The sequence below is a fragment of the Lolium perenne genome, chromosome 7 (assembly GCF_019359855.2).
Source record: "Lolium perenne isolate Kyuss_39 chromosome 7, Kyuss_2.0, whole genome shotgun sequence".
Classification (NCBI taxonomy): domain Eukaryota; kingdom Viridiplantae; phylum Streptophyta; class Magnoliopsida; order Poales; family Poaceae; genus Lolium; species Lolium perenne.
In genome coordinates this window covers 320945147-320972067 of record NC_067250.2, presented here as the reverse complement: position 1 = coordinate 320972067, position 26921 = coordinate 320945147, and the positions used below count along the sequence as shown (strand labels likewise).

At 46.8% G+C, this 26921-nt stretch overlaps 2 protein-coding genes and 1 pseudogene across 4 annotated transcripts; 1 reads left to right on the top strand and 2 right to left on the bottom strand.

The window, feature by feature from the left end:
• Nucleotides 1-1180: 1180 nt before the first annotated feature.
• Nucleotides 1181-3116, bottom strand: LOC127314963 (uncharacterized; annotated as a pseudogene).
• A 1056-nt stretch (nucleotides 3117-4172) lies between these two features.
• On the bottom strand, nucleotides 4173-6671 carry LOC127316680 (uncharacterized). 3 transcript variants are annotated; one of them, XM_051347128.1, is made up of 10 exons: nucleotides 6491-6671; nucleotides 6282-6344; nucleotides 6073-6147; nucleotides 5920-5993; nucleotides 5729-5831; nucleotides 5559-5609; nucleotides 5061-5214; nucleotides 4712-4856; nucleotides 4513-4639; nucleotides 4173-4426 (listed from the first exon to the last, which is right to left on the bottom strand). In XM_051347128.1, the coding sequence occupies exons 1-10, from the start codon at nucleotides 6612-6614 to the stop codon at nucleotides 4281-4283; spliced, it is 1062 nt and encodes a 353-aa protein (XP_051203088.1). In that variant the 5' UTR covers nucleotides 6615-6671; the 3' UTR covers nucleotides 4173-4280. The 3 variants fall into 3 exon arrangements, with proteins under 3 accessions (XP_051203088.1, XP_051203090.1, XP_051203089.1); XM_051347130.2 differs by having other exon boundaries at nucleotides 4513-4618; XM_051347129.1 differs by having other exon boundaries at nucleotides 6282-6332.
• Nucleotides 6672-21333: 14662 nt separating this feature from the next.
• On the top strand, nucleotides 21334-24776 carry LOC127316678 (receptor-like protein EIX2). The gene is made up of 2 exons (XM_051347124.2): nucleotides 21334-22588; nucleotides 22692-24776. Exons 1-2 carry the CDS (start codon nucleotides 21401-21403, stop codon nucleotides 24600-24602), a joined length of 3099 nt encoding a protein of 1032 aa, XP_051203084.2. The 5' UTR covers nucleotides 21334-21400; the 3' UTR covers nucleotides 24603-24776.
• Nucleotides 24777-26921: the final 2145 nt, after the last annotated feature.

The following is a 26921-nucleotide window of genomic DNA, read 5'->3' as shown; positions in this document are numbered from 1 at the left end:
GTTGCTGTCTGCTATCGTCATCTTCATCATTAACCGCCTCCCTTTTGGACTGTTCATCAGATATTTCTCTGCAAAATTAGGTGCCACGATATAATTCCAACATTACATGTGTCTTCATTTCAAGCCGATTACTGACCGACGAATGGTAGATGTAAGCACCAACTTGATTCCAGAGGTATGTACATGTCACACGTTCCAGAAAAAAGAAAATCGTCACAAATCATAAACCGCCAGACCAGAGTCACAAGATGTAATAAACATCTGTTAAACTACTTCCCCAAAAGACAATGTTCGGATGTCGCAGCTAATGTTACTGCTAAGAGGAAGAAAAGCACAAGACCACAAAGAAAGCTCAAATGTGTTTTATGATTATATTATCAGTACAAACAAGGATTCAGATACCACGGAACATGACAAAAAAAAGACAAGATAGTTTTCCAGTTAAAACAAAACCACTAGTTTACTGCTGCAGCAACTCACCAGAAACACTGTTAGCCAATCATTCTAATTCCATGTAAGATAACTAAACAGATGGAACAACCCATTCCCATAACATGATCATGTCCGGAACTACGTCCAACATCATCATAACATGATCAGATGGAACAGAGGATGCCAATGGCAAAACAGGGTGCACGAAGTACCCAGACATGTTTAAAATACCATCCATTTTGCATAAATAAGGAATGACGGGCAATACTACTAGAATTGCAGCCAAATTTGCTACTGGTAGAGTTTAAGGAACCAACAGATAACACCCCCAATGTTGTTCAACACTATCCTAGCGCTCTGGTTCAGGACATTGTAAAAGCAGAACTTTAATCAACGAAGAACCATACTGATTGCATCCGTACCTCAGTAATCTTGTGAGCAAAAGTATTTAACACAGAACATGCAGTTCACAGGATTGGCAGCAGAATCATGGGACTCTAAATCGTTTTTTTCCTATCGCGCTAGTACCAATCAAAAACATCTAGGCCGTCATCAGATTTCGCGAAAACATGCTTCCCTTCTTTGACCATGGACCGTTGTGCACCCAGCTCTTTATCCGACTAATCTGGACCATCCTCTTCATCGTTGACGAAATCAGGCAACAGGTTCTGGAAACAGAAAGCACAGAAAGAAGGTGAAAGATATGAATTAAATATCGAACAATGTGAATGTTAGTTTTTAAAAAACCTCAGTTTGATGGAAAGTCTTTTTTATGTGTACTGCTGATGTCCCTCTGCAAATCTTCGATGTTGAGCTGTTTGATTACTTGTTTCAAGTACAAGTTATCTGCATAAAGTCGTAAAGCAGAAGCATTAAGTTACGAAAACCACGACATGGAAATTGGTTACAGATTATAACCTCTCGAGCCAGGGGCGGAGCTAGGCCTGGTGCTACCGACCCTGCAGCTGAAGCTCAACGCGTATGTGCTAAATTGCAGTGCTAGAAATATGAAAAACTGAGGTGACTAGCACCAGTAAGCTAGCACTAGCACCGGACTTGTAGTGTCTCTGGCTCCACCCCTGTCTCGAGCGATGAAGTATAGCATCGTGGCTTGCATTGGATGCTTCTTCTCCTCTGTTTTGAACTTTCACCGCACCTGATCATGAGACTTTTGAGGGAACAATTGCTGTATCATTGCAAGATCAGTACCAAATTGTTGAAGACCCTGGATCAAAATAGATAAAAAATTGAATAGACTGCCAAGCAAAAACATCATTACAAAAAAGGGTAAATTCAACAGATAGTTGCCTGAGTGCCTAAGTACTTCCTCCGTCCCAAAATGTAAGGTGTCTAAGGACTGGTCAAAAGTCAAACTTTACTAACTTTGACTAAATATTTAGAAAAATATATTTACATCTACAATATCGAATGGATATATTAAGAAAATATATTTTATGGTGAATCTATTCATGTTAATTCAGTACTGTAAATATTTATATTTTTGTGTATAAACTTGGTCAAACTTAAAAAACGTTGACTTTTGACTAATCCTTAGACGCCTTACATTTTGGGACAGAGAGAGTACTTGATTACTAAGTACCTGGTAACTGGGTGTCAGATTTTGACCATTTAGCCCGTGTTTGATTGTTCATGTAGGAATGGTAATTCAGTTTAGTTGCATTTTCTAGAAGGTGGACAGGTGGTTGACTGTTCTGTCATTGTCATAGTCTTCCCCAAAAGGATCAAAATCATCAACATCGCCAAACTGGGAGCTGTTGAGGAAAGATATCAACCAAGAGAGAAAAACTAAGTATAACACGTGATTGAAGCTGTATAGCAGCCCATCAAATCCAAGACTGAAATTTCAGGTGCTGGAGCCAACAGTTACAGCAGCAATGTTATGTTCAAATAACCTACTAGCTGAAACAGTAAACTATATCCATGATAAAACACAAAGCATGCAAATCAATTTATAGCACTATTGGCAATGGCTAGTTACTTTACTACACATAAGGTAAAATATCAAGATAGAAAATAAGATATGGCACTTAAACATGGTTCAGAGAAAATATCCATGATTAAAATTTGAAGCGGAAACAAGAGCACACTACAGGAGGATGGTCCTGATGGAGATGTTCTATTCTACAAAGAACCAAAATAAAACTTAAAACTATGAAGCAACAACATAATAATGTTTCATAAATAGAACCACTAAACGTGCCGCAAAAAAACTCACCTCAATACGCTCCCTGGCCTCTTGTAACGACCTGAGATGCTTCACACTTAGCTTCATGCGATCTATCTCATGATCAGGTTTTTCTAGTAAATTTTTCACTTCTACGAAAACAAAAGCCAAAAATTGTTGAGTTAGAAGCTCATCTCATGTAGCATTAATGGTTTATTATTTGAGCACGTGTTAGTTAGCTAGATACCTTTTGTCCTTTTTTGACGAACTCTGTGAGTAAGCTTCTTCTTAGGTTGTTCCATCAGTGTATCTTTTATGGCTCTCTTACGACCTCGTGACAATACTTCACTTGAATGTTGTTCTTTAGTGAGCTGGTGCTGAAAAAATTACAAGATATGAGTAGAGACCTTGCAAAAACAAACTCAAATGAAAGGTCAGCACGCTGCACGCACTTAAAATTTGAGAAGTTTGCTGGGGCAAGGTGTTTACAAACTTCCATCAGTCCCTATATTGCCAAGGTGGTCCCTAGTTTCTAGTTGATGTAACGTGCACATAATGCACTCAGGGCTAGAGTTCAATTGCCAATGTTCTTACCATCAAATCTCTCGTATTGAGGCAATCATGAACAAGGGTAGATTTTGTACTTACACGCATGGGTGTTGGTGTTTCCGTCACTGTTCATTTATTACTCGAGATTCATGCTCACTACGGTAGATGAAAAGATTCTTTTCTCTTTTATATTTTTATCCAAACCTCAAACCACAACGGACAATGACGAAAACATCCACACCCTTGCTTGTAAGTACAAAAGAATTTCCCGTCATCTTTAAGTATGTCCACTCGAATTAAGGTTACCTACGCAGCCGATGAAATGAACAATTTCAAACAATATCCTGAAGAATCATTATTGGAATCTTTTTTTAGAATTATTGAAGTAAAAAATCATCGCTTTTATTCGCATGCTCAAATCCATATTCCGTAGAAGCTTTTATAATGTGTTAAACATTTGGTCTAGAGTTTTTCTTGATGCCCATGGAAATTTTTCTCTTTCAAGCCTAGATTATGCCAGCTTTGTCTTGATAAGTTTAATTGGAAATCCTGGGTAACTAAAGAAGAGTTAGAAATTGAAAAACTAAAAGCACACTTAGTAGATGTGGTCAACAAGTCAAATATTGCGGTTAATGATGACCCTAGTAGGAATAGGGTAGATTCCTACGCAGCGCATAGGGATTTAAAAAATGAATGGGACCATGTCTAAACTTGCTAAGAAAGTGAACTCCTTAGAATTCTATGTTAAGACTAAAGATTGTTCATTGATAGATCTTCATAGCAGGATCACCTCCATGAGTAGTTTTTTAAAGCAAATTCTAGGGTAGCTCAATAATTAAAACTTGTACTGGTAAGTAGAAGAGAAGTTTGACATGGTCAGGCTCTGGTCCTGTGACTGCCAGCCATGTTCATTATCCCCTGGGAGCACCATTGGTCCACTTATCTGCTATTGGTAAATTATCAGTTCCATGCATCTCCCTTCTGGGTTTTGGAGTTGTGCGACAAATGTAAATAATGGGGACGAAATACTTGGTGTGTGTGGTTACAGTTAACACTATCGAGCCAACACGTCCCACTTGGAAAGAAAAAAAGTAAAGCGACAACGCTACTGTTTTTAATCTGGATAGCAGTACATGAGCTTCCACATCTCCAGATCCTTGCCTCTGTCATACTCTCTGATGTACTGAGGAACCTTCCCAAGGTCTATCCGCTCCCCCACAAGACCTGGTATGAAGGCAGCATTATTCAGGACTCCACATCCTGGAGATATAGCATTAAACGGAGGTTACTCGAGTTAGCCTGATGGGGCAATCGTTCTGTTACAGAATGCTTTGCAAAGATGTTACCATCTTGAACCGCAAAGAAGGTTCGGAAATGTTTGTAACCGTTGGCCACCACATCTAGATCGTCCAGGCTGAAGTTGTATCTCTTCTCCAGGGTCAAGTACAGCACCTGCATCATGCAAAGAAGAATCTGACTCTTTCCCATAATTAGCTGGATTTTCTTTGATTACATAATGATTTTTGGTAAATACGGTGATGACACCTTCTTAACACCACGCGACATCAACTGTCTCACTGTATCGAAGAACAAGTCGGTGAGACCGTCACTATAAATAACATCTGCAGCGAGTAGCAGGGTGGCTTTCTCAGCCTCCTCGATTTCACTTGCAGACCATAAGTATATTGAACTGCATTGAAGAACATGTGACTTTAAGTCGGTGCCAAGGAATATTTACCAAAACTGAAATCTGTGCACGGAATTATGCATGAATATAACAACACATGATCTCCATATTATAATTTTATTTAAATATATTGCATAGAGATAAATGGTAAGTGATGCACAGTAAAACAATAGAACAATCAGGACTGAAATTAGCACAGAAGAAGACCTTGGGTCAGATGCATCACGTGTACCCACAGGCGGAGGCCACGACGTTTTCCAGTCCAGTTCCCGTATATGGATTTTAGCTTCATCAAACTTTAGCGTGCTAGAGTTGAGACGGACATTAGCCAAGCAATTATCGAGGATATCAGTTCCTCTATCTGCTCATTCCAATTGGTGAGTAAAATATGTAAGGAGTAACAATAGCAACATGTTTAATGGACGATTTAATAGATAATGAGATACATAGTGAGATATCGTAATACAAATGACATATATATGTTAGAAACAATGCCCAGACAGTGAAGAGCTATGCCAGAAAAAAACAGCAATACAGACTGAAAATCAGATAATACTGTGAAATTTATTATGTATGGACTTTGCAAACATTTGGTATTAGCACTGCTACATTGTATCGGAACAGAATGATTAACCGTACATGTTGGAATGACTGTGGAACATGCAATTTTACATTCAAAATGTACTTAAAAGGAGGACTAAGTACCTGTGATGAAAACTTTACTAGCAACTCGAGCTTGCACCAACCCTACTAAACCTGGCAAAGATATTGTTGGTGTTCAGAAAAAGGCGTACAGTACCCTTGTACAGAATGCTAACGAAAGGGGCAGATAAAGCAAGGCAGTAGGATCCTGTATCAACTAAATTTCATATTACCTGTTCCAGCACCGATCTCCATGGCAGTGACACCATCAAATTCAGAAGACGTGAAGCTTTTATGCAACACAAAGTCGGTTAGCAGCATCGCAGCCTTCCAAACCTGTGAACCAGCAGCATTAGCAACAAAGTGCAAACGAAATAAAAATATCAAAATGCATTTAGAAAATTCAGCACTGAAGCTATCAAACCTGCAACCCGACGCTGTTAAGCGAGGAGGTGATACCATGCTGCACGGTGAGCACATGATCGTCGCTTCTCCTCCCTGCGTGCCATGGAATAGCAAACTCAAAACACATCAATTATAACGACAAGGTAACTGCATAAAAAAATGTCTTCCTTACTATCTCTCTTTCTTCTTCTCCGTTCAAGAACGAGGTCCCCCTCGTTGTCCACTGCGACAGCGTCCGGCAAATCACCTTATCAACAAAGCCAGGAAATAATTCACCCCGATGAGCGATACAGCTTCCACCCATCCTTCGTTACACACATACACCTACCACCGTACAAGCTACGACCAGTGCAAAACGAACTCGCTCACGCATTCACTCACAAGAACTGCTCGTCGCCGCAGCCATCTCACACCCACCGCCGTCGCTCCCTCCTGCATAGTGTTCTGTAAACGTCAAGTTACAGATCAGAAGAAGCCAAACAGACCATCTCCGCCCGAAAGTGCGAGCAATGCACGGCGCAGGCAAGGTGTATGACGAAATGCGCCTGAGAACCGACAAGGGCTGGCGCGACCTGAGCTTGCCGTTTTACCTAGCGGGAGTGAGGAGAAGGTGAAGCGGGAGAGGTAGAGGCCGGAGAAACGTGGCGGGCAGCCCAGGTGCACCTCGCTCATCACCTGCTCCTCCTCCGCCTCCCCGCCGCCTCCGGCTTCCATCGCCTGTCTCTTCCTCTGGACTGGAGACCGGAGGTGGACGAATGGGCCTGGACTCGAGCCCGTGGTCCTAATGGGCCCTCCAACCTTGGGCTTCCTCCCAGCGGCTTACACCTTGGGCTCTTTTCGGCATCTCCAGTGGCGCGACGCAAACGGACGGACGCTGAGCGACCGTTTACGTCCGCCGTGACCGGAAATGCGTCTGGGGCCTGTTCCAGCGGGGCGACGCAAAGTGACCGGGCCGTCCGCGGAGACGCAAACCTGGCCCAAATATGCGCCAGGTTTACGTCTGGGCGGACGCTCGGCGGACGCGCAAAGTGTCCGCTCGCTTCCGCACCGGGCCCGTCTGGCAGCGAATCTGCATCGAGGGCATCGATTCAGGCGGTCAGCGCTTCCGCGTCTGCGCCGCAGCCTTCGCCATCAATGGCGCGGCTGCCTGTTCTGCGCGCGCACTGGCGGGCGGCGGCTGGGCTTCTGCGGCGCCTTCAATGGCATCGTATCTTCTCAGTAAGCAACGGTGGTGATGATGCATACCCGTCTGATGCTCGCACCATTGTTGTGTCGCAGCGTGCTCTTAATGTGTTGCCTAGTGCATCTACTCAGCGCTGCAATTTGTTCCAAACAAAGGCTTTAGTTGGTCCTGACAAAGCTTGCAAGGTCATTATTGATGGCGGGAGTTGCCGCAATTTAGCAAGCAAATAGTTGTGCACCAAGCTGAAGTTGAAGTATCTACCGCACCCGCATCCATACTATATTCAGTGGTTGAGCGACAATGGTGAGATGAAGGTAAACCACATGGTGCGTGTTGAATTTGCTATTGGACCGTATAAGGATTGCATTGACTTTGATGTCGTTCCTATGACGGTGTGTCACCTCTTATTGGGTCGGCCTTGGCTTTATGACCGTTCTGTGCAACACAATGGCCGTGCCAATACATATCACTTGGAGTTCAAGGGCAAGAAAATCAACTTACAGCCTATGACACCACAGCAAATTGTCAATGAGTCTCGTCAGAAAGTTGAAGTGAATTTGGAGGATGCTTCTTTAGATAGGCGAGAGAATTGTAATGTTGTGAGTGATATAACGAAAAGTGAGAGAGTGAATTCCTTAGTCTCATTAGCCACCAGAGAAGACATGAGAGAATTTAGTGAGGATCCTACAGCCATGCCTCTTGTGCTCTTGTACAGGGGTACGGTTTTGGTTTCTAACGACATGACCCCTCTTCCTCTTGGTGTTTCTAATGTTTTGCAGGAATTTGGCGACGTGTTTCCGGATGAGGTACCCGCAGGACTTCCACCATTGCAAGGTATTGAGCATCAAATTGACTTGATTCCCGGAGCTTCGCTACCCAATCGGGCACCATATCGAACGAACCCCGAAGAGACGAAGGAGATACAGAAACAAGTACAAGCGCTACTCGACAAAGGTTATATCCGCATAAGCCTTAGTCCTTGTGCTGTTCCTGTTATTCTTGTTCCTAAGAAATATGGTACATGGCGTATGTGCGTAGATTGTAGAGCGATAAACAACATTACTATTCGATATCGTCATCCTATTCCCCGTTTAGAGGATATGCTAGATGAATTGAGTGGTGCTGCTGTGTTCTCTAAAATTGATTTGCGTAGTGGTTATCATCAAATTAGGATGAAAGAAGGGGATGAGTGGAAAACAGCCTTTAAAACAAAATTTGGTTTATATGAGTGGTTAGTAATGCCTTTTGGTCTAACTAATGCACCTAGCACTTTCATGAGACTGATGAACCATGTTTTGCGTGAATTTATTGGCAAGTTTGTGGTTGTGTATTTTGATGACATATTAATCTACAGCCGCAATGAATCTGATCATACTATACATATTCGACATGTTTTGCAAATGTTGCGTGATAATAAACTCTATGGTAATCTTGAGAAGTGCACATTTTGCAAAGATAAGGTCATATTTCTGGGTTATGTTGTCTCTAAGCATGGAGTAGAAGTAGATGTGTCTAAAATTGAAGCTATTCAAAATTGGCCTACTCCCATGAATGTGAGTCAAGTAAGAAGTTTTCATGGTCTAGCTGGGTTTTATCGCCGTTTTGTGCCCAATTTTTCTACTATTGCTGCACCTTTGAATGAATTGACTAAAAAGGGTGTTGTATTTGAGTGGGGCGTTGCCCAAGATCATGCTTTTGATGAACTGAAACGATTGTTAACTTCTGCACCGTTGTTTGCACTTCCTGATTTCAATAAGCAATTTGAGATTGAATGTGATGCTAGTGGTATTGGAATTGGTGGTGTGTTGATGCAAGAGGGTCGCCCAATTGCATATTTTTCTGAGAAACTGTCTGGTGGTCCAAGTGGCTGTTAGGATCGATGATCACTAAATCTCGAAGCCGTCTGGGCAGATGTTGATGGAAAATATAGACAGCATAGAGTTTCTCCTCCCCGATGATGATTCTTATATTCTAGGCATGGGTTCACCTGCGTGGCCATGGAGAACATGAATGCACTTTGCTTGCTTGCCGCAGTCCGGTACCGTGAATTCGCGTTGGAGGCTTGAAGCCCAAAACTCAATTACGGGCTCTGTCGGTAAGTACCTGATCCTCATGCTCCCAAGTCCATAAACCCATACAATAAATTTAATGTAGTTCGTGGGAGTGGAACAATGTTTGAATCAAATGGGTGATTATTTGGAGTCCAGATATGTATGGATGAATTCGATTTAGAGGCAAATAACTGGCCGGGTGTCCATCTGAAATTCTGAACAGGGCGGATTGCCGTCGTCCAGTGTGCTGAGTTCACAGTAGTCCAGAATGAGCCACAATGCATTATTTCCATGTCTTTTAATTGTTGCTGCGATGACATTCCATGGAGAGTATACGAACTACATCGAGCAATAAAAGCAAACCGAAGTACATGCCCTGTGGCATTCTAATAAGCTAGCTAGATCTATATATATGATATCCCTCCTAACACTGAAATGTGAATGGAAGTAAAAAACTAGCAATTTGATTTCCATTCCAATCAGAGGAGATATGCACCAATCATCACTAGCGAAGTTCATTCAGAAGATATTGCACTGGTCGAGCAGAAATAATTCATACGGGCATTTATATGATAAATATTGATACGGAGTAGTACTTACATAATCTTATATGACCACTCATGCAACCAAAATATAGAGGGAACTGTAGGCATAAATCAAACTGATGAAAAGCTGCAACTATGAAACGGCCAATAATCAGATGGGTGGGCGAAGATAAAAATATGATTTCCGAAGTTAAGTTACTATAATTTTTGTATGTGATGTATTGATATTATTAGATCTTACATATTAACTAAGCATATAAATATGAATAGAACATGAAAACATAAAGCTGACAAAAATTAACCACAACAACAATCTAGCCGCGCAAATGTGCGGGTCACCCTGCTAGTTACATTTTACTTTATGAACCTATCCCAAGTTTTTTACTTTACAAGCTTTATTTGATTTTATTTATCAAAGTTACCTTTTTGATTTATGATTCACTTGGTTGAATTATAGAGTAGTACAAGAGAATCACACTTAGCCTAGCAAGCTCCAAGATACTTAGCACCCCTCATAACTAGTGGCTAGTGCTCAATATTAAAAGTGACTACTCTAGTTGGGAACTTGTGAATTGAAATGACTTTGAAAACCTTGGAATGATGAGTCATTCTATTGAGAGATTTTGAAGGTGAATATGACTGGTGAAGGACTTGGTGAATTTTACAAAAACACTGATGGTTGGGTGAGGGTAGCCCCGGTCACCGACGTCGCTACACCAAGACCATCAAGTGCAACCCCGCCTATCGTCGACGCTACACCATGGCCAAAGAGTCCCCCAAGTGGACCTTCAACCCTCACCCACGCTACACGCGACAAGGTGAACTCCTTCCTCTCGATACTCGACCTCGTAGATACCTTGAATGGAATGCTACCTCATGTCGACATGTTATATGTCATTAGGTACAAGAGTCATCGAGGACCGGAGAGGAGGAACACCCATGGTGCACGTAAGCGAGGGAAGGGAAGAGGAGCCATTCATCATGGTGCAAGGAAGAGAGAAGAAGAAGAGAAGAAGAAGAAGAAGAAGGAGGAAAGAGGAGAAGAAGGCTGGCCGGCCCAGAACCCGGTTGGACCGGCCCCACGACCGGACTGTCCGGTTGCCGCCCGGTCGACCGGCCCCAGGACCGGACCACCCGGTCCCAGGCCCGGTCTGACCGGCCCCAAACCGGATCCGACGGGAATGACTCCCCAAGCTGCCTAAGTTATCCACTTGCGTACCTTTTCGGCCCAAGCTGGCTTGTACCTCTATATAAGCACCTAGGACCCCTCCTTTACCCCTTAGACAAGATGATAGCTTAGACATGAAGATGAGCTTTGTCTCCCTAGGGTTTCATCCCCTTTGTATCAAGGCAACCCTTGTTGGATGATTGGATCTATGTGAGTGAGATTCTAGTGTGCTCCACTCTCTCTCCCTCACCGGTCTCCGTCCCCAACACCGATCTCTCACTCCGGGATTCTACCTCGAGTCTCTCCCGTGGTGATTCTATTGGCGTGGTCCATCGAGCCACGAGGGTAAGTATCGGTTGTATCGGGTAGGTGTGCGTGCGTGAGTTCATCGTGTTCATCGTGTTCTTCGTGTTCTGCGCACTCTCCCTCTCTCCCTCCTTTGGATTTCGGGTCAACCGCAAGATCGGGCCACACACGGGGTCTTAGACCTCATCATATGGCATCAGAGCCACAAACCAGACTGTAGATCTCATCATATGGTATCAGCAGCCTTTGGTTTCCGCGGATTTGACCCCCCACCCATCCAATTTCGTCTCTAAAAATTTTCCCCAAAAATCCCCAAAAATAGCCCTAATTTGCCTCTTGACCGATCTGCGATTTGGTTGCGTTTTGAGTGGTTTTGGTCCATGGATTTGGTGTTGGAGTGCTTGATCTACTATCTCCCCAACTTTTAGCCCCCAATTCCATCATTTCCCTTCGTTTTGGTCGATTTGGCTTGGTTTTCGCTCAAGAACAGGAGAGAGAAAATCTGCGCCCCGCGAAATCCGGTCGACCGGGCGCCAACCGGGCCAGTGACCGGACAGCCTGGCACCAGGGCCGGTCAACCGGGCGCCAGACCGGGCGCAAACCGGGCGCCAACCGGGCGCCAACCGGGCCAGAACCCGGTCAACCGGGCTGTAGACCGGGCAGGCCGGTCCAGGGCCTGGTCAACCGGGCGCCAATCGGGCGCCACCTCCACCACCACCTCCGCCAACCACCGCCACCCTCTCCGCCACCGGCAAGCACCGCCACCCTCCCAAAACCACCGGGAAACATCACCGCGGCCCCAACAAACACCGCCGCATCCGCAAGAGCATCGACACCACCACCACCGGCTTACCACCGCCTCCACCGCCAAGATACTTTGACCGTTTTCTTCCGCTAACTTGTGTTTGCTTGTTCCGGTTTGAGTGCCTTGTTTGTGAAACTAACCCGCAGCTCCGAAGCAAGCGACGACATCCTCGGCACCCCGGACTTGCAACCGTACTCTTGACACCACCACCATCATCGCAAGTTGTGTGTTCATCACCGCCTAACATCTAGGTATAACTTGCATTCCCCTTGTAACCCTCTTCTTTTGCGATCTATCCTATCGAGCATTGCTTATCTAGTGTTGCGAGACATTGCACGTGGCCCCGATTGTGAGGTGTGTGTGTAGTGTGGAGTCAAGCTTCTAAGCAAAACTCGTGTGGCAAGATAGCAAGAGCGAGCTAACGCTAACATAGAGCGTGAAAAAGAAAGAAAAGCACAAAAAGAGTGCAAGTGCCATCATACATACAAAAGTGTGCAAAGTGCCCCCATACATCCAAATACAAAAAAGTGTCAAGTGCCACCATACACAAAAGAGTCATAAGCTTTTAAGCAAAAGAGAGATAAGAGAAGAGAGGCCACGTGTGAATCTTGTTGTCTCTTCCTTTGCAACCGAAGCTTTGATCTCTTCTTGTGTTAGTGTGACACCGAGCACCCTTGCTTAAGGGCTTCTTACACTTTTCCGCTCATTCCTTGGTCGCACTAACCCCGTTCATCTCGTGTGTGCGTTCCACATCTTTTCCGTGTTTATAGTGATCATCGCTTTGACATTTGATTTTTGGATTTCACCCACTCTTGACAATACACTTGATTTCGGATTTCGTCTTTTGGCTTTCCACCACACTCACCTAACACCATATTTGCTAGCTTTTGCGTGTGCTTTTGTGTGAGTGCCCGATACAATTGATTTTGACCTCGGCTTTTTGGATCGCCCCGATCTTATCATACCACGGTAAGATATCGAGGTAGTCTTCTTCCACTAACATACACCATATACATACCATCGTGCTAACATGTATAGCGACGGAGACGACACGGAGGAGTACATGGAGTACTTCGAGGAGGACACCTCCTCAAGCACCGCGGATGTGGAGGAACATGTGGAGCTCGACACCGACTATGGCTCCGCGAGCATCACCGACATGGACGATATGGTGGAGCACCACCTTGAGGACGACATCGACGAGCTCTACATCGACACTAGCTCACCACTCATGGACGACATGGTGGAGCACCACCTCGAGGACGACATCGACGAGCTCTACATCGACACTAGCTCACCACTCATGGACGACATGGTGGAGCAACGCCACGACTTCGACATCGACACCATGGCGGAGCCTCACCTAGTCTCCACATGGAGCAAAGACGATGCGCCCTCGCATCCATACTTGGCCAAGGGAGCTACATATGAAGATGGAGGACATCCACGATGGCACCATCATTTGGACCACCAAGAGCGTCCTCAACATGAGCGTCATCGACACACTTCTTCGAGCTCCACAAGGCGCCATGAGCGTGCTTATGCACAAGATCGTCGACCTCAAGTACATCATATGGAGCATCAAGAGCGTCCCCGACATGATCGTCATCGACACTTTTCTCCAAGCTCCACAAGGCGCCACAAGCGACATGCCACGCCACATGCGCCATCATCTAGGCATGTCGAGGATCGTCATCGACATACACCACCTCATGATCGTCGTCGACCACCACCACCTCATGGCTCCCATCGACATATGTCACCACGTGATCATCGCCGACACAAGCCAACCCATGAGCGCCATCGACCAACATCTTCCACGGATCTTCGACGACACCACTCAAGCCATGGTGATGATGCCCGAAGACGAGATCCTCGACATGAAGACGACAAACACCATCATCCGGTGTCTACCACTCCGAGGATGGCAAGTGCACATCGCGCATACCTTCCTCATACGGCGACTTCCACCTCTAGTGCCACCACCACAATGGCCTCTACCTCGTCACATGCCTATGGACTCCGATGCTACAAGTGCAAGCAACAAGGCCACCCTCCACGGGAATGTCCCAATCTCCTATGTGAGGTGTGCAAGGCCAAGGGTCATGAGGCATGGCAATGCACAACGCCAAGCGCCAAGACGCTCTACTTCGACGAGCTACAAGCCCAAGCCACCAAGAAGCCTTCGACGCCCACACTTCAAGATGAAGATCACCAAGGTGAACTCAAGGATGTTGTGGATACGAGCCTAGCTCTCCACGACACTACGGCGCCACCGATGGAGGACGACTTGGGAGGCGATGGAGTTGAGAAGGGTGAGCATGGGATTTTCCCTTCACCTATGGAGGCGCATGGAGATGAGAAAGTCGAGCCTACTCCCATATGCTTGATTGATGAGTTGGTACCAATCCCATGTGAGCATGAGAGCCACATAGCCCACTTGAGCGAGAGTGATAGTGAGTTGAGTGACTTCTACTCCACATGTGAGTTTGAGTGCTTCCAATTGGAGGACATGAGTGATACACCGAGTGAGTTGCGAGAGGTAGATGATAGGTCCATAGAGGACATCGCATTTGCTAACACATTATCCTCTCCCTCTTTGGTGTCTCCTTATGTTGCACTAGGTTCCGAGGAGGACGAGTTCCCGATCATGAAGACGATGTACATGGTGCATGACGATGAAGATATTTCACCATGCTTGCTCCAAGATGCACATGTCGACCACATGGATCCTCCTACTTCCACCACACCTACTTCAAATGAGTCGGACTACAAAGGTAACGACAAAGGTGTTGGTGATGCCATGATCCCACTAGTGGACATGACGACTTATGAGTGCATGCATGATCTTGATGATCCGTTTGCTACGTCATATGCTACTTTCATGTTCCCATGTGATACTTTGCTTGATAACATCGTTGATCATGTGGACTTGAGTGCTTGTGATACTTTGACCATGCCATGCTATGAGAGCTTTAATTTTTCCACCATTGCTTGCAATATGCCGACCACTTGCTCTTTACCATGTATTGCTTGCAATGATAAGGATGACATTAGCTTCCGCATGCTTTGCCCACAATGTTTGCACCATTCCATGATCCTTGCATCCCAGATTAGGAACAATTGCTCTTTCTTATGCTCGGTATGCAAGAATGCTTATTTCATTGTCCATGAGATGGCCCCCATAGCCTTCTCTATTTTTGATGATCATGAGTTACCACATGCCATGCATACCCATTCTTGCCATTTGCACTATCGCCATGCATTTCATACTATCTTTCTTGACACTAATGGTGATGTGCACAAGTCTTGGAACATCATGATGGATGATGTGTTCCTCTACCATGCATATACGCTCTTTGTTTTGCTCATTCCATGTGTAGGTACCCGACCATCGACTTCCACCGCTACGGAGCATGAGCTCACGAAAAAAACGCGCAATTGAGAGCTACCCCAACAAGGACTTAACCCGCGGGAATCACACCAAAGGGTATGTTCCCACAAGCCTTCACCCTCATGTGTTTCCGACTTGCCTTGTCGAGTTTCCGGTTTGGTCCAACTACTCGTCGCCCCTTTTGCCTCTTATGCAACTTATCTTGAAACATCTTGTTGGCACAATGATTGTTGTATGTCGTGATGCTTTCATCATACACTCCGAGAATCTCAAGGACCATGTCGTACATGTGAGAGATACCTTATGCATCTTGTGCCACATGTCACACAAAAAGTTGCCCTTCTTCGGATTTTTCATTTCATCTTTGGCATTTGCAATGGATTCTTTCACACTTGAGGAGGCTCATACCCGGCTCACGCCAACCATACACTCCCAAGCTCGAAGTCTCCATCGTTTTGCCATTGCACATAACAATTTTGCCCCAAATTTTGCCGCCGATACTTGCCTTTTGTTTGTTCCATTTGCTTGGGACAAGGCCACACCACACATTCTTCACACCATACAACTCTTACATGCACAAACTTTTGACCTTCCACATTTTGGATACACCCACACTCTTTTGGTTCCCATTTTTGCCAAATGCCTCTTGGAGCTTTCCCTTCGCAAGTGGTTTTTCTCCAAGTTCTTCTTCGACCGCGACTACCCAACTCTACATGGGACATCCGTCATGGACTACCTCTTCGACGAGGAGAAACAAGAGTCGAGGACGACTCTTCCCCAAGGGGGGGGAGATGATGTAGCCCCGGTCACCGACGTCGCTACACCAAGACCATCAAGTGCAACCCCGCCTATCATCGACGCTACACCATGGCCAAAGAGTCCCCCAAGTGGACCTTCAACCCTCACCCACGCTACACGCGACAAGGTGAACTCCTTCCTCTCGATACTCGACCTCGTAGATACCTTGAATGGAATGCTACCTCATGTCGACATGTTATATGTCATTAGGTACAAGAGTCATCGAGGACCGGAGAGGAGGAACACCCATGGTGCACGTAAGCGAGGGAAGGGAAGAGGAGCCATTCATCATGGTGCAAGGAAGAGAGAAGAAGAAGAGAAGAAGAAGAAGAAGAAGGAGGAAAGAGGAGAAGAAGGCTGGCCGGCCCAGAACCCGGTTGGACCGGCCCCACGACCGGACTGTCCGGTTGCAGCCGCCTCGGCCGACCGGCCCCAGGACCGGACCACCCGGTCCCAGGCCCGGTCTGACCGGCCCCAAACCGGATCCGACGGGAATGACTCCCCAAGCTGCCTAAGTTATCCACTTGCGTACCTTTTCGGCCCAAGCTGGCTTGTACCTCTATATAAGCACCTAGGACCCCTCCTTTACCCCTTAGACAAGATGATAGCTTAGACATGAAGATGAGCTTTGTCTCCCTAGGGTTTCATCCCCTTTGTATCAAGGCAACCCTTGTTGGATGATTGGATCTATGTGAGTGAGATTCTAGTGTGCTCCACTCTCTCTCCCTCACCGGTCTCCGTCCCCAACACCGATCTCTCACTCCGGGATTCTACCTCGAGTCTCTCCCGTGGTGATTCTATTGGCGTGGTCCATCGAGCCACGAGGGTAAGTATCGGTTGTATCGGGTAGGTGTGCGTGCGTGAGTTCATCGTGTTCATCGTGTTCTTCGTGTTCTTCGCACTCTCCCTCTCTCCCTCCTTTGGATTTCGGGTCAACCGCAAGATCGGGCCACACACGGGGTCTTAGACCTCATCAAACTGTCTGGTGCTAAGTTGAACTATCCTATCTATGATAAAGAATTGTATACTTTAATTAGAGTTCTTGAGGTTTGGCAACATTATTTGTGGCCAAAAGAATTTATCATACATTCTGATCATGAAGCTTTGAAATACCTGAAAGCTCAGTCTACTTTGCATAAGCGCCTTGCTAAGTGGGTTGAGTTCATTGAGTCTTTTTCATACATTATTAAGCATAAGAAGGGAAAAGATAATATTGTTGCTGATGCTCTATCTAGGAAGAATATGCTATTAACTCAACTTGATGTTAAAATTCCTGGATTAGAGGTGCTATGTGATTTATATGCTACTGATCATGATTTTGCTGAACCATATCGCTTATGTGCTCTTGGTAAAGCATGGGAAAAATATCACATACACGATGGGTTCTTGTTTAGAGCTAACAAACTATGTGTTCCAGAATCGTCTGTGCGTTTGCTCTTATTGCAGGAATCACATGCTGGAGGTTTGATGGGTCACTTTGGGCGTGAGAAGACGCTACTCATGCTAGCTGACCACTTTTATTGGCCAAAGATGAGGAGGGACGTGGACAGGTATGTGAAGAGGTGCATTACTTGCAACAAGTCCAAGTCCAAGCTGAAGCCTCACGGTTTGTATACTCCTTTACCGGCACCTACTACACCTTGGGAAGATATTAGTATGGATTTTGTGTTGGGTTTGCCGCGTACTAAAAGAGGCCATGATTCTATATTTGTGGTAGTGGACAGATTTTCTAAAATGTCACACTTTATTGCCTGCCACAAAAGCGACGATGCGTCGCATATTGCTAACCTGTTTTTCAGGGAGGTTGTGCGACTACATGGAGTCCCGAAGACAATTGTTTCTGATCGTGACGTGAAGTTTATGAGCTACTTCTGGAAGACGATGTGGAGAAAGCTGGGGACGAAGCTGCTTTTCAGCACTACTTGTCATCCTCAAACTGATGGACAAACTGAAGTGGTGAATAGAACATTGTCACAACTATTGCGATCCATGATCAAGAAGAACCTGAAGGAGTGGGAAGAGTGTTTGTCACATGTGGAGTTTGCTTACAACAGGGCGGTACACTCTACCACGGAGCTGTGTCCTTTTGAAGTGGTGTATGGTTTCAAACCCATTACTCCACTTGACTTGTTGCCTTTACCCATACACGAGAGAGTTAATATGGAGGCATCCAAGAGGGCAGATTTTGTGCGTAAGATCCATGTGAAGACTAAAGAGTTGATAGAGAAGAAAGGCAAGAGCAATGCTGCAAGGATGAACAAGAAGCGCAAAGAGATGTTGTTCAAGCCTGGTGATATGGTCTGGGTACATTTTCGCAAGGATAGGTTCCCGAAGCTGAGGAAGTCTAAGTTGAAGCCTCGTGGTGCTGGTCCTTACAAAGTGCTTGCCAAGATCAATGATAATGCATACTCAATAGATCTTCCAATTGATGAGTTTGGTGTCAGTAATTCTTTCAATGTTGCTGATTTGACACCATATGACGGAGAAGACCTTGGAGCGTCGGGGTCGACGCCTTTTGAAGGGGGGGGGAGATGATGAGGACATCCCTACCTCAATGCCACCTCCGTCATTACAAGCTGAAGATGAACCTGCTGTGAAGCTCAAGTCCGATGAAGTAAGGATTGGACCGATAACAAGAGCTCGTGCGAAGCTACTTAAACAATAGGTGAATTTGTTTCTAAACGATACTTTGATTGATGAGAACTTTATACTGCCTAAGTCCTATGATTTATGTATCATCAGGTATCAAGAGGAGACAAGCATCGCACGAGGAGGAGAGGAGCAGCTGGACATGAAGACGGACGTCAAGATGGACGTGAAGCTGGACATGGAGCTGGACATGAAGATATCTCATGGACGCGCGAGGGAGGAGCGGGAGGAAGGCGCGAGAGGAGAAGCAGAAAGTCCAGGCCGGTCCTGCACCCGGTCAGACCGGCCCCCAGGCCGGGCAGCCCGGTCCCTGACCCGGTTGACCGGGCGCCAACCGGACCGGGCGCCAACCGGATTTTGACGCTCGTACCGGACGAAAACCGGAAACCTCGCAGTTTCCCGGTTTCCGCCCGGTCGACCGGACTCACGACTGGACCACCCGGTCCACAGCCCGGTTGACCGGATTCCAGACCGGACGCGTCCGAGTCTGTCTCGACCAGATCTATTCTGGGTCGGTTTTCTTTGTATCTTTTCGACCAGAAGTTGTCCCGGACACCTATATAAGTGCCCAGGACGCCCCCCTAGCTGCTTTAGACCACGTTTAAGATAAACCCTAGTTCTTAGTTGTTTGCTTATGCAAAACTATTGAATCCCTACACCATATTGCTTGATATTGTGTAGATCCTGAAAAAGTCTTGTGTGATCTGCTGTTCCATTGGGAATTAGAAGGTTGCAACTTACCGCTTCGTGGTCGGCGGCTACGTGCGCAAGTGTGTGGAGTTTCGAATATCTTACAGGGTTGAGAGCTGTTGCATTGGCGACAGGGACCAATCAAGAGATCTCGTTGCGTCATACAAGTTATCATCCACTACATCGTCGTGTTCCTCCGCTGCTATCACCCCGTGATCATCATCACCACCGTTCCTTACTGAGAAGATCGGGCCACCCCTTATCACCCGCGCGCCCGCCCATAAAAGTCCATCGGCCGCGTCGTTCCTCCGCCCACACCTCCACAACCACCACCACCGCCGCAGCGCCATGGGAAGAAGAATGACTTCGAGGCCTCCGGCAGCGGCAGCAAGAAGATCCCGCTCCCCGTCTCGGTGGGGAGGCTCATGCACGGCAAATGGATGTCGTGCGATGACGCCTGGTCCGGCGTGCAGCTGCCTGGCGGCTGGCGGCTCAGCTGCCGCCGGGTGCCTATCCCTCCAGTACCTGCGCGCGAGCCTGATCGGACCGCGGAGATCCGGCGCAGGAGGCGGTATCTGCCGGCGGACCTCCGCGCGATCCGGCGTACGCCATCGACTCGGAGCTTTGGCGTACGTACCTGTCCACGGAGACGGACATGAGACGAAGGGCAGGCTTCATGGGCGACAGGGATTACCCCTTCGGCCCTGCACCGCCGGCTCGTCGTCAGCAGGCGCCGACGCGTCGTCAGCAGGCGCGGACACGACGTCAGCAGACGCAGCACAACGACGCCGCCGACGACGACGAAGCCTACGCCGTGTACGACGACGATGATGACTACGTCGAGGCGCTCGCGTACCATAGCGAGGAGGTGAAGGACGACGACAGCGACGACTGTCGTCTTCCACGAATGGCAGCAGGCCTTGGCGGAGGGCCGGAACTTCAACTTCCCGGACAACATGACGGACGACGAGATGGCGAAGGTCGCCGTCCTCGTCTCCGAAAACGACGCGCCTGTGCAGCCGCCGCTGCCCCGCTACGCCACCGCCGTCATGCCGCGGGCCTGTCGGCGGATGAAACACTTCGACAGGCGCTCCTGGAGTCGGCAGCGCCTCCGCCACCGCCGCCACAACCGCAGTACTGGGCGCCTCCACCGCCGCCACAGCCGCAGTACTGGGCCCCTCCACCGCCACCACAGCCGCAGCCTCCTCAACCTCGAGCACCGGCGGCGGCGCGCCCGGCGTACGCTCCCCGGATGCCAACTGGCCTTGGGTCGTACCGGAGCTCATCGTGCTCGACAGCGACGAGGAGCAGCACAGCGGCGAGGAGCAGTAGGCGTTTTAGGTTTATTTGTTAAGTATGAAAACTATGTTTCATGTTTAAAAAAAAAGGATTCGTCCTAAAAAATGCGTCTGCCGCTGGAGCCACCCCGACGCAAACGGACGCGCGATCAATTTCGACCAAAAGGGTCGACACAAACGCTGGAGATGCCCTAATATTCAAAGCAACGCTTTGTCCGGCGCGCGGTGGATCGGAAGGAGAGGCGACGCCGAGACATCGTGGAAAAGACACGTACGTACGTGTTCCGCAGCTTCCGCTCGGTCCTTGCTCCGTTGCCGTGGATTTACCGGGTCGCGCGCGGTCAAACAACTGAGCATCCGTCGATCCAATCGGACTAATGATCTAGGCAGCTCATGTTTTCTACTAGTGACAACATCTATTCCATTATTCCAACCGCGGAAATGTCCTCCAAATTAACAACACGAAAGTGACGGACTTGAGAGCACGACGTTTACCTAACTAGTGGGTGATCCATCCAAATTTGTGATAGCCGGTAGCCCCCCTACGTACACGACACGGCACCCATATTTTCTTCTTTCACGGTTCGTCACTCGTTAGAAGACTACTCTCGCCATGTTCTCGTTTGGAGTCCGCTCTATGCAAACAAGCCTAGCTAACCACAACGCCATGGCTGCAGCGAGCTTTCTCTTCCTCTTGGTAATCATTCTACCTACAACCTCTTCCGTCGACAGCGCGAGCGAAACGTCCAATGGGAGCTGCATCCCAGTGGATAGAGGCGCGCTGCTCTCTTTCAAGGCTGGCATCACCAGCGACCCAGATGATAGCCTCATCTCATGGCGGGAAGGACACGATTGTTGCCGTTGGAGCGGCGTCACCTGCAGCAGAAGGACAGGCCACATCGTCAAGCTGGACGTCCGCAACCGTTATCCAGCAGAGTATGATATGTATGGTTACGTGGACTCGGACTCCTACAGCCACTCGCTGCGTGGACAGGTATCTTCGTCGTTGCTTTCTCTCCGGCATAGTCTCAGGCATCTAGACCTGAGCGGAAATTATCTTCTAGGAGATGCAATGGCGATGCCGGGGTTTCTGGGCTCTCTCCAGAGCTTGACATATCTCAACCTCTCCAACATGGGTTTTCATGGTAGCATACCTCCTCAGCTAGGCAACCTCTCCAAATTGGTACACCTTGACATAGGCAATGAGTACGACCACACTACCATGTACTCAAAGGATATATATTGGTTGCGGCGTCTCCACTCGCTAGAGCATCTTAACATGGCCACAATTAACCTCAGCAGAGTCGTTGACTTGGTCCATACAGTCAACGCTCTTCCCAATTTGGCTCTATTGGTTCTCCCATCATGTGGCCTTAATATGAGTAATGCTCCATCCTCACTTCCACACAACAACCTTACAGTTCTTGAGGATCTTGACCTCTCTGGTAACCCTTTCAACAATCTAGCTGCACCCAACTGGTTCTGGGATGTAACTAGCCTCAAGAGCCTAAAATTACATGGTTGTGGATTATCAGGCACGTTTCCGAACGAGTTGGGAAACTTGACCATGTTAGGGACCTTTGACATTTCATATAACAGCATCAAGGGAATGATACCGAGGACACTGCAAAAGTTGTGTAATTTGAGATCTCTACGTCTTGACGGCAATAATATCGGTGGGGACATAACAGAGGTGGTACATAGAATACCCAGCTGTTCCTTGAAGAATTTGCAACAATTGAGTTTGAGGATTACCAGCATCACTGGCACGACATTACAATATCTGTCGAACCTAACTAGCTTTTTTTTTTTGCGACCAAAACCTAACTAGCTTAAGTATGCTTGATGTCGCTCTAAACGGATTGAGCGGTTCAGTGCCTACGGAAATTGGCATGATGAAAAAATTGAAGTACTTAGACCTTGCAGGCAACAACTTGAGCGGTTCAGTGCCTATGGAGATTGGCGAGCTAGCAAATTTGATTTACTTAGACCTTAGCCACAACAACTTGAGCGGTTCAATGCCCGTGGAGATTGGCTCTCTTGCATATTTAACTGAATTGTACCTTGAAATGAACAACATGAGTGGTGTGATAACAGAAGAACATTTTGCTGGTCTGATGAATTTGAAGACCATTGATTTATCTTTTAATAATTTGGAGTTCACAATTGACTCGCATTGGGTACCTCCATTCAACTTGGACTATGGATACTTTTCACCTTGTTATTTGGGTCCCCAGTTTCCTAAATGGCTTCGATGGCAGAAGGGCACTATAGAACTTGATATTTCAAACACGGGCCTAGTTGGTAGGATCCCAGATTGGTTTTGGACTACCTTTTCTGAGGCTGAATCGTTGGACATCTCCTCGAACCAACTTAGCGGGGACTTACCACTTAGTCTGGAGTTCATGTCAGTGATTGACCTTTCAATGCATTCAAATCTACTGACTGGTTCCATACCAAAGTTACCAAAAACAATTATGTTATTGGACATATCCAGAAACTCTTTAAGTGGATTTCCATCAAGTTTCCAAAATCCAGATTTGCAGGTCGCGGTTCTTTATTCAAATTCAATAACCGGGCCTATTCCAGCGTCAATTTGTCGTTTGCGAAAATTGCGGGTCTTAGATGTTTCAAACAATCTACTTTCAGGAGTGCTTCCTGATTGTGGCGGAAAAGAGTTAAAACCACATGACCTATCTATCAACAACTCTTCAACCGTCAATTCAGTGAGTTCTTTGAGTTTGAAAATCACTACTCTCCTTCTTGGAAACAATAGTTTATCAGGTGGATTTCCTTTGTTCCTACGACAATGTCCAAGTCTTATTTTCCTCGATCTCGTTCAAAACAAGTTCAATGGAGAGTTACCGGAATGGATTAGTGAAGTCATGCCTGGTTTGGTTGTGCTACTGCTACGTCTAAACAACTTTTCTGGTCACATTCCAACTAAAATAATGGAACTTCACGCTGTTCGTATTTTGGATCTGTCCAATAATAACTTTTCTGGGGCCATACCACAATACCTAGAAAATTTGAAAGCTTTGAGGGGCACATCTACTTCTGATGATGGTACAGAATCTTCGAATCCTTTTGGTGAAACATACTACCTCAAGTATAGTACGGTTCATATGGGACCCTCTGATGATAGCTTATCAGTCGTAATAAAAGGGCAAGTGCTTCAATACCAGGGGAATAGTATATATTTGATGACCCTTGATTTATCCTGCAACGGTTTAACCGGAAAAATCCCAAAGGAAATAAGCTCCCTTGTCGGTCTCATAAATTTGAACTTATCATCAAACTTGTTGAATGGAAATATCCCATATAAGATTGGCAACCTTCGATCACTCGAGTCTCTTGACCTCTCAAAAAACAATCTTGGTGGTGGCATACCTCAGAGCTTATCAAATTTGACGTACTTGAGCTATCTAAACTTGTCATACAATAATCTCTCAGGAAGAATACCTTCGGGACATCAACTAGACACACTCAAGGCAGATGATCCAGCTTCTATGTACATTGGTAATCCTGGTCTTTGTGGAGATCCTGTTCCAAGGCAATGTCCTGGTTCTCCAAGAGATCTGCCAGTCAACGGTGATTCGGAAAGTTTGCCTGAACCTGGTTTGTCTCAAATGGATTTCCTTCTAGGATTAGTTACTGGTTTTGTGGCAGGTGCTTGGATGGTATTTTTTGGGTTTCTTTTTGTAAAGAGGTGGAGGTATGCTTATTTCAGGCTGGTCGACAGGCTACTCGATAGTTTGCATGTCATCTTTGTTGTTAACTGGCGGAAATGGTTCACGAACACAAGTGGAATTTAAGCAAGGCATATATACAGTGGGTGGTTGCTCTATACATAGATACTGCTACTTGAATAAGGCGGATGGAGAACTAATCGATGTACTGTATTGTCAGACACTCTGGTGTTCAATATACCCTCTCTCATAAAATAATTGCCTCATCGCATACCAGTTGTATAATATTGTTCAGAATTATTTGGATCTCTTGCGTGAAAGTAAAATTGCCAAATGCATAAGGCCCCGTTGCAAAATGGCTAGCTTTGCTGGATCATGAGATGTATGAAGTGTGTGTGTTTTTGTCACTTCCGGTGAACATACTGAAAACAAGATTTAAGTTTTTTTTTTCGATAAATGGCGCTTTATATTACTTAACAGGTTTAATTATTACACCTGGCTTCTGCATAGATAAAGATGCACACAACCATCTAAGAGATCAAATTTGTGGCATTCGGGCCACGGAGGAGGGGTGGATCTGGCCCCGTCGACGGGAGGGCTTCATTTTTTAGTTTTATTAGGGTGAATGTTTGGTGGGGCGGCGCTCAAGTGGTGGCGGCGACGTCTTCTCCAATAAGGTCTCCCCGGCTTCAGCCCATCTCGGCGACAATGTTGGGAAGCTTGTGGGGAGTGTTGTGGTTCTCGAGGACCTTTTCTAGCTTGGGGATCTTCCGATCGTCATGCAGCTTCATCGGCGGTTATTTCTTCTTCCTCGTCTCTAGGACGGATGTGGTCTTCTTGACCCGTCCGGTGACTTCACGTCTGCATCCAACAATGTCAGGCTGGCTCAGGGAGGAGCGGCAGCGGCGGAACGCTATCGACATGGTCTGGAGGTTGAAGACAAAGGACATCTCAAGAATTTCGTTGTAATTTTCCTTTTTGTTGAGGTACTTTATACTATTCGATGTTTCTCTTAATGCCAAGATCCTTTTTGCAATAAATAAATAAATAAAAGATAGTACAAACGTCCGCATAAGTCTCAGGAGCTAGCTAGATAGAAATTTTGAACCACGGTTGTCACATCATTGCCAAATCCAATTCCAAGCCGAGAGGTAGAAAGCAACATTAAAACCATCTAGGCCTGGTGATGCATTCTTCTTCATTAACTTCAGAATCTCCAGAATTTCCTGCTTATCGGGAAGTGAGTGTGTGAAGTCCTCTGAGTCCCTGGGAGGGGTTGTGTTTGACCTTGGCCTGCCATTGTTAGTACCAGTAGAATTGAAAATATTTCAAAATAGCACACAACCTGGTTAGCACACTAGTAGGAAAAGGATGCTATTACGTGGCGCACTGGTTATACGTGCTGGTTATACGTGCGCCACGCAGTGTGCCACAGAAATAGCTTATTTTTGTAGCGCACGAGACGCGCATGCGCCACAGAAATTCGGTGGGGCCCACACCCTGCCAGCCCTAATCATTGGTTTAGCTATTTCTGTGGCGCACCGGGATCAGTGCGGCACAAAATGTGTCTTATTTCTGTGGCGCACTAGTCCTGGTGCGCCACAGAAATAAGACATTTTGTGGCACACTAGGACCAGTGCGCCATAGAAATAAGACATTATGTGACGCACTGGTTCTGGTGCGCCATAGAAATAGAACCAATAATTGCTGGCCCTATATCATCCTCCTCCCCTCTTCCTCGCCAGTATCCCCTCCTCCTCCCACAAATCGAACCCTAGGGTTTATGCCACGTAGCGTGTCGCCGCCTTCGTCCCCCACGACGGCCGGCCACGACAAATCGCGTCGCAGCCCCTTCTACCGCGCCGGCTGGCCTCCATGGATCGCGCTGCTATCGCCTGCCCCCGCGACGGCCGGCCTCGACTGCCGGCCTAGATAGAGCGTGTTGCCGCCTCCTTCCTCTGCGACGGCCGCATGCCTCCACGCTCCACGCATCCCCGCCACCACCAGCAGAACCCGCTTCGGCGTGGACCGGTGCCTTCGCCCTCGGCGCCACCACCTGGACCGACGCCTTCGCCCTCGGCGCCGCCGCCTGCGTCCACCACCATGCATCCTCCCTCGCCTCCAACCTCAAGTCCCTTCCCCAAAGGTACACCATCGGAATAGCCTCTAGAGGAGTGGAGTGGGAATATGTGTTTGTGCTAATGGCTCTTTGTAAAAAAAATCATATTGTCGATTGTAGAACTGCTCTACATGATTATGATTCAATGTGTGCATTTGTGATAATGCATTATATGATGAATTATGGCATCCTTTACTATCCCCGGTCACACGGGTGAGGAGCGGGAGCGGCGAAGTTCCGAGCGCCGGGTCAGAGCCTTCAAGCAGACGCATGACACGAGCCCCACGGGGGGTGGGCAGCACTTGGGCTTGCCATGAGAGAAAGTT

Bases quoted from the DNA above. Each gene is read 5' to 3' on its own strand.
- LOC127316680 (XM_051347128.1), bottom strand. From the start codon at position 6,614: ATGGAAGCCGGAGGCGGCGGGGAGGCGGAGGAGGAGCAGGTGATGAGC. The intron at 5,994-6,072 runs GTAAGGAAGACA...CATGGCACGCAG, and splicing joins GAGAAGAAGAAAGAGAGATA to GGAGGAGAAGCGACGATCAT. The intron at 4,640-4,711 runs GTGTCATCACCG...GGAAAGAGTCAG, and splicing joins TGTCGCGTGGTGTTAAGAAG to ATTCTTCTTTGCATGATGCA.
- LOC127316678 (XM_051347124.2), top strand. From the start codon at position 21,401: ATGTTCTCGTTTGGAGTCCGCTCTATGCAAACAAGCCTAGCTAACCAC. The intron at 22,589-22,691 runs TTTTTTTTTTTG...ATGATGAAAAAA, and splicing joins ATCTGTCGAACCTAACTAGC to TTGAAGTACTTAGACCTTGC.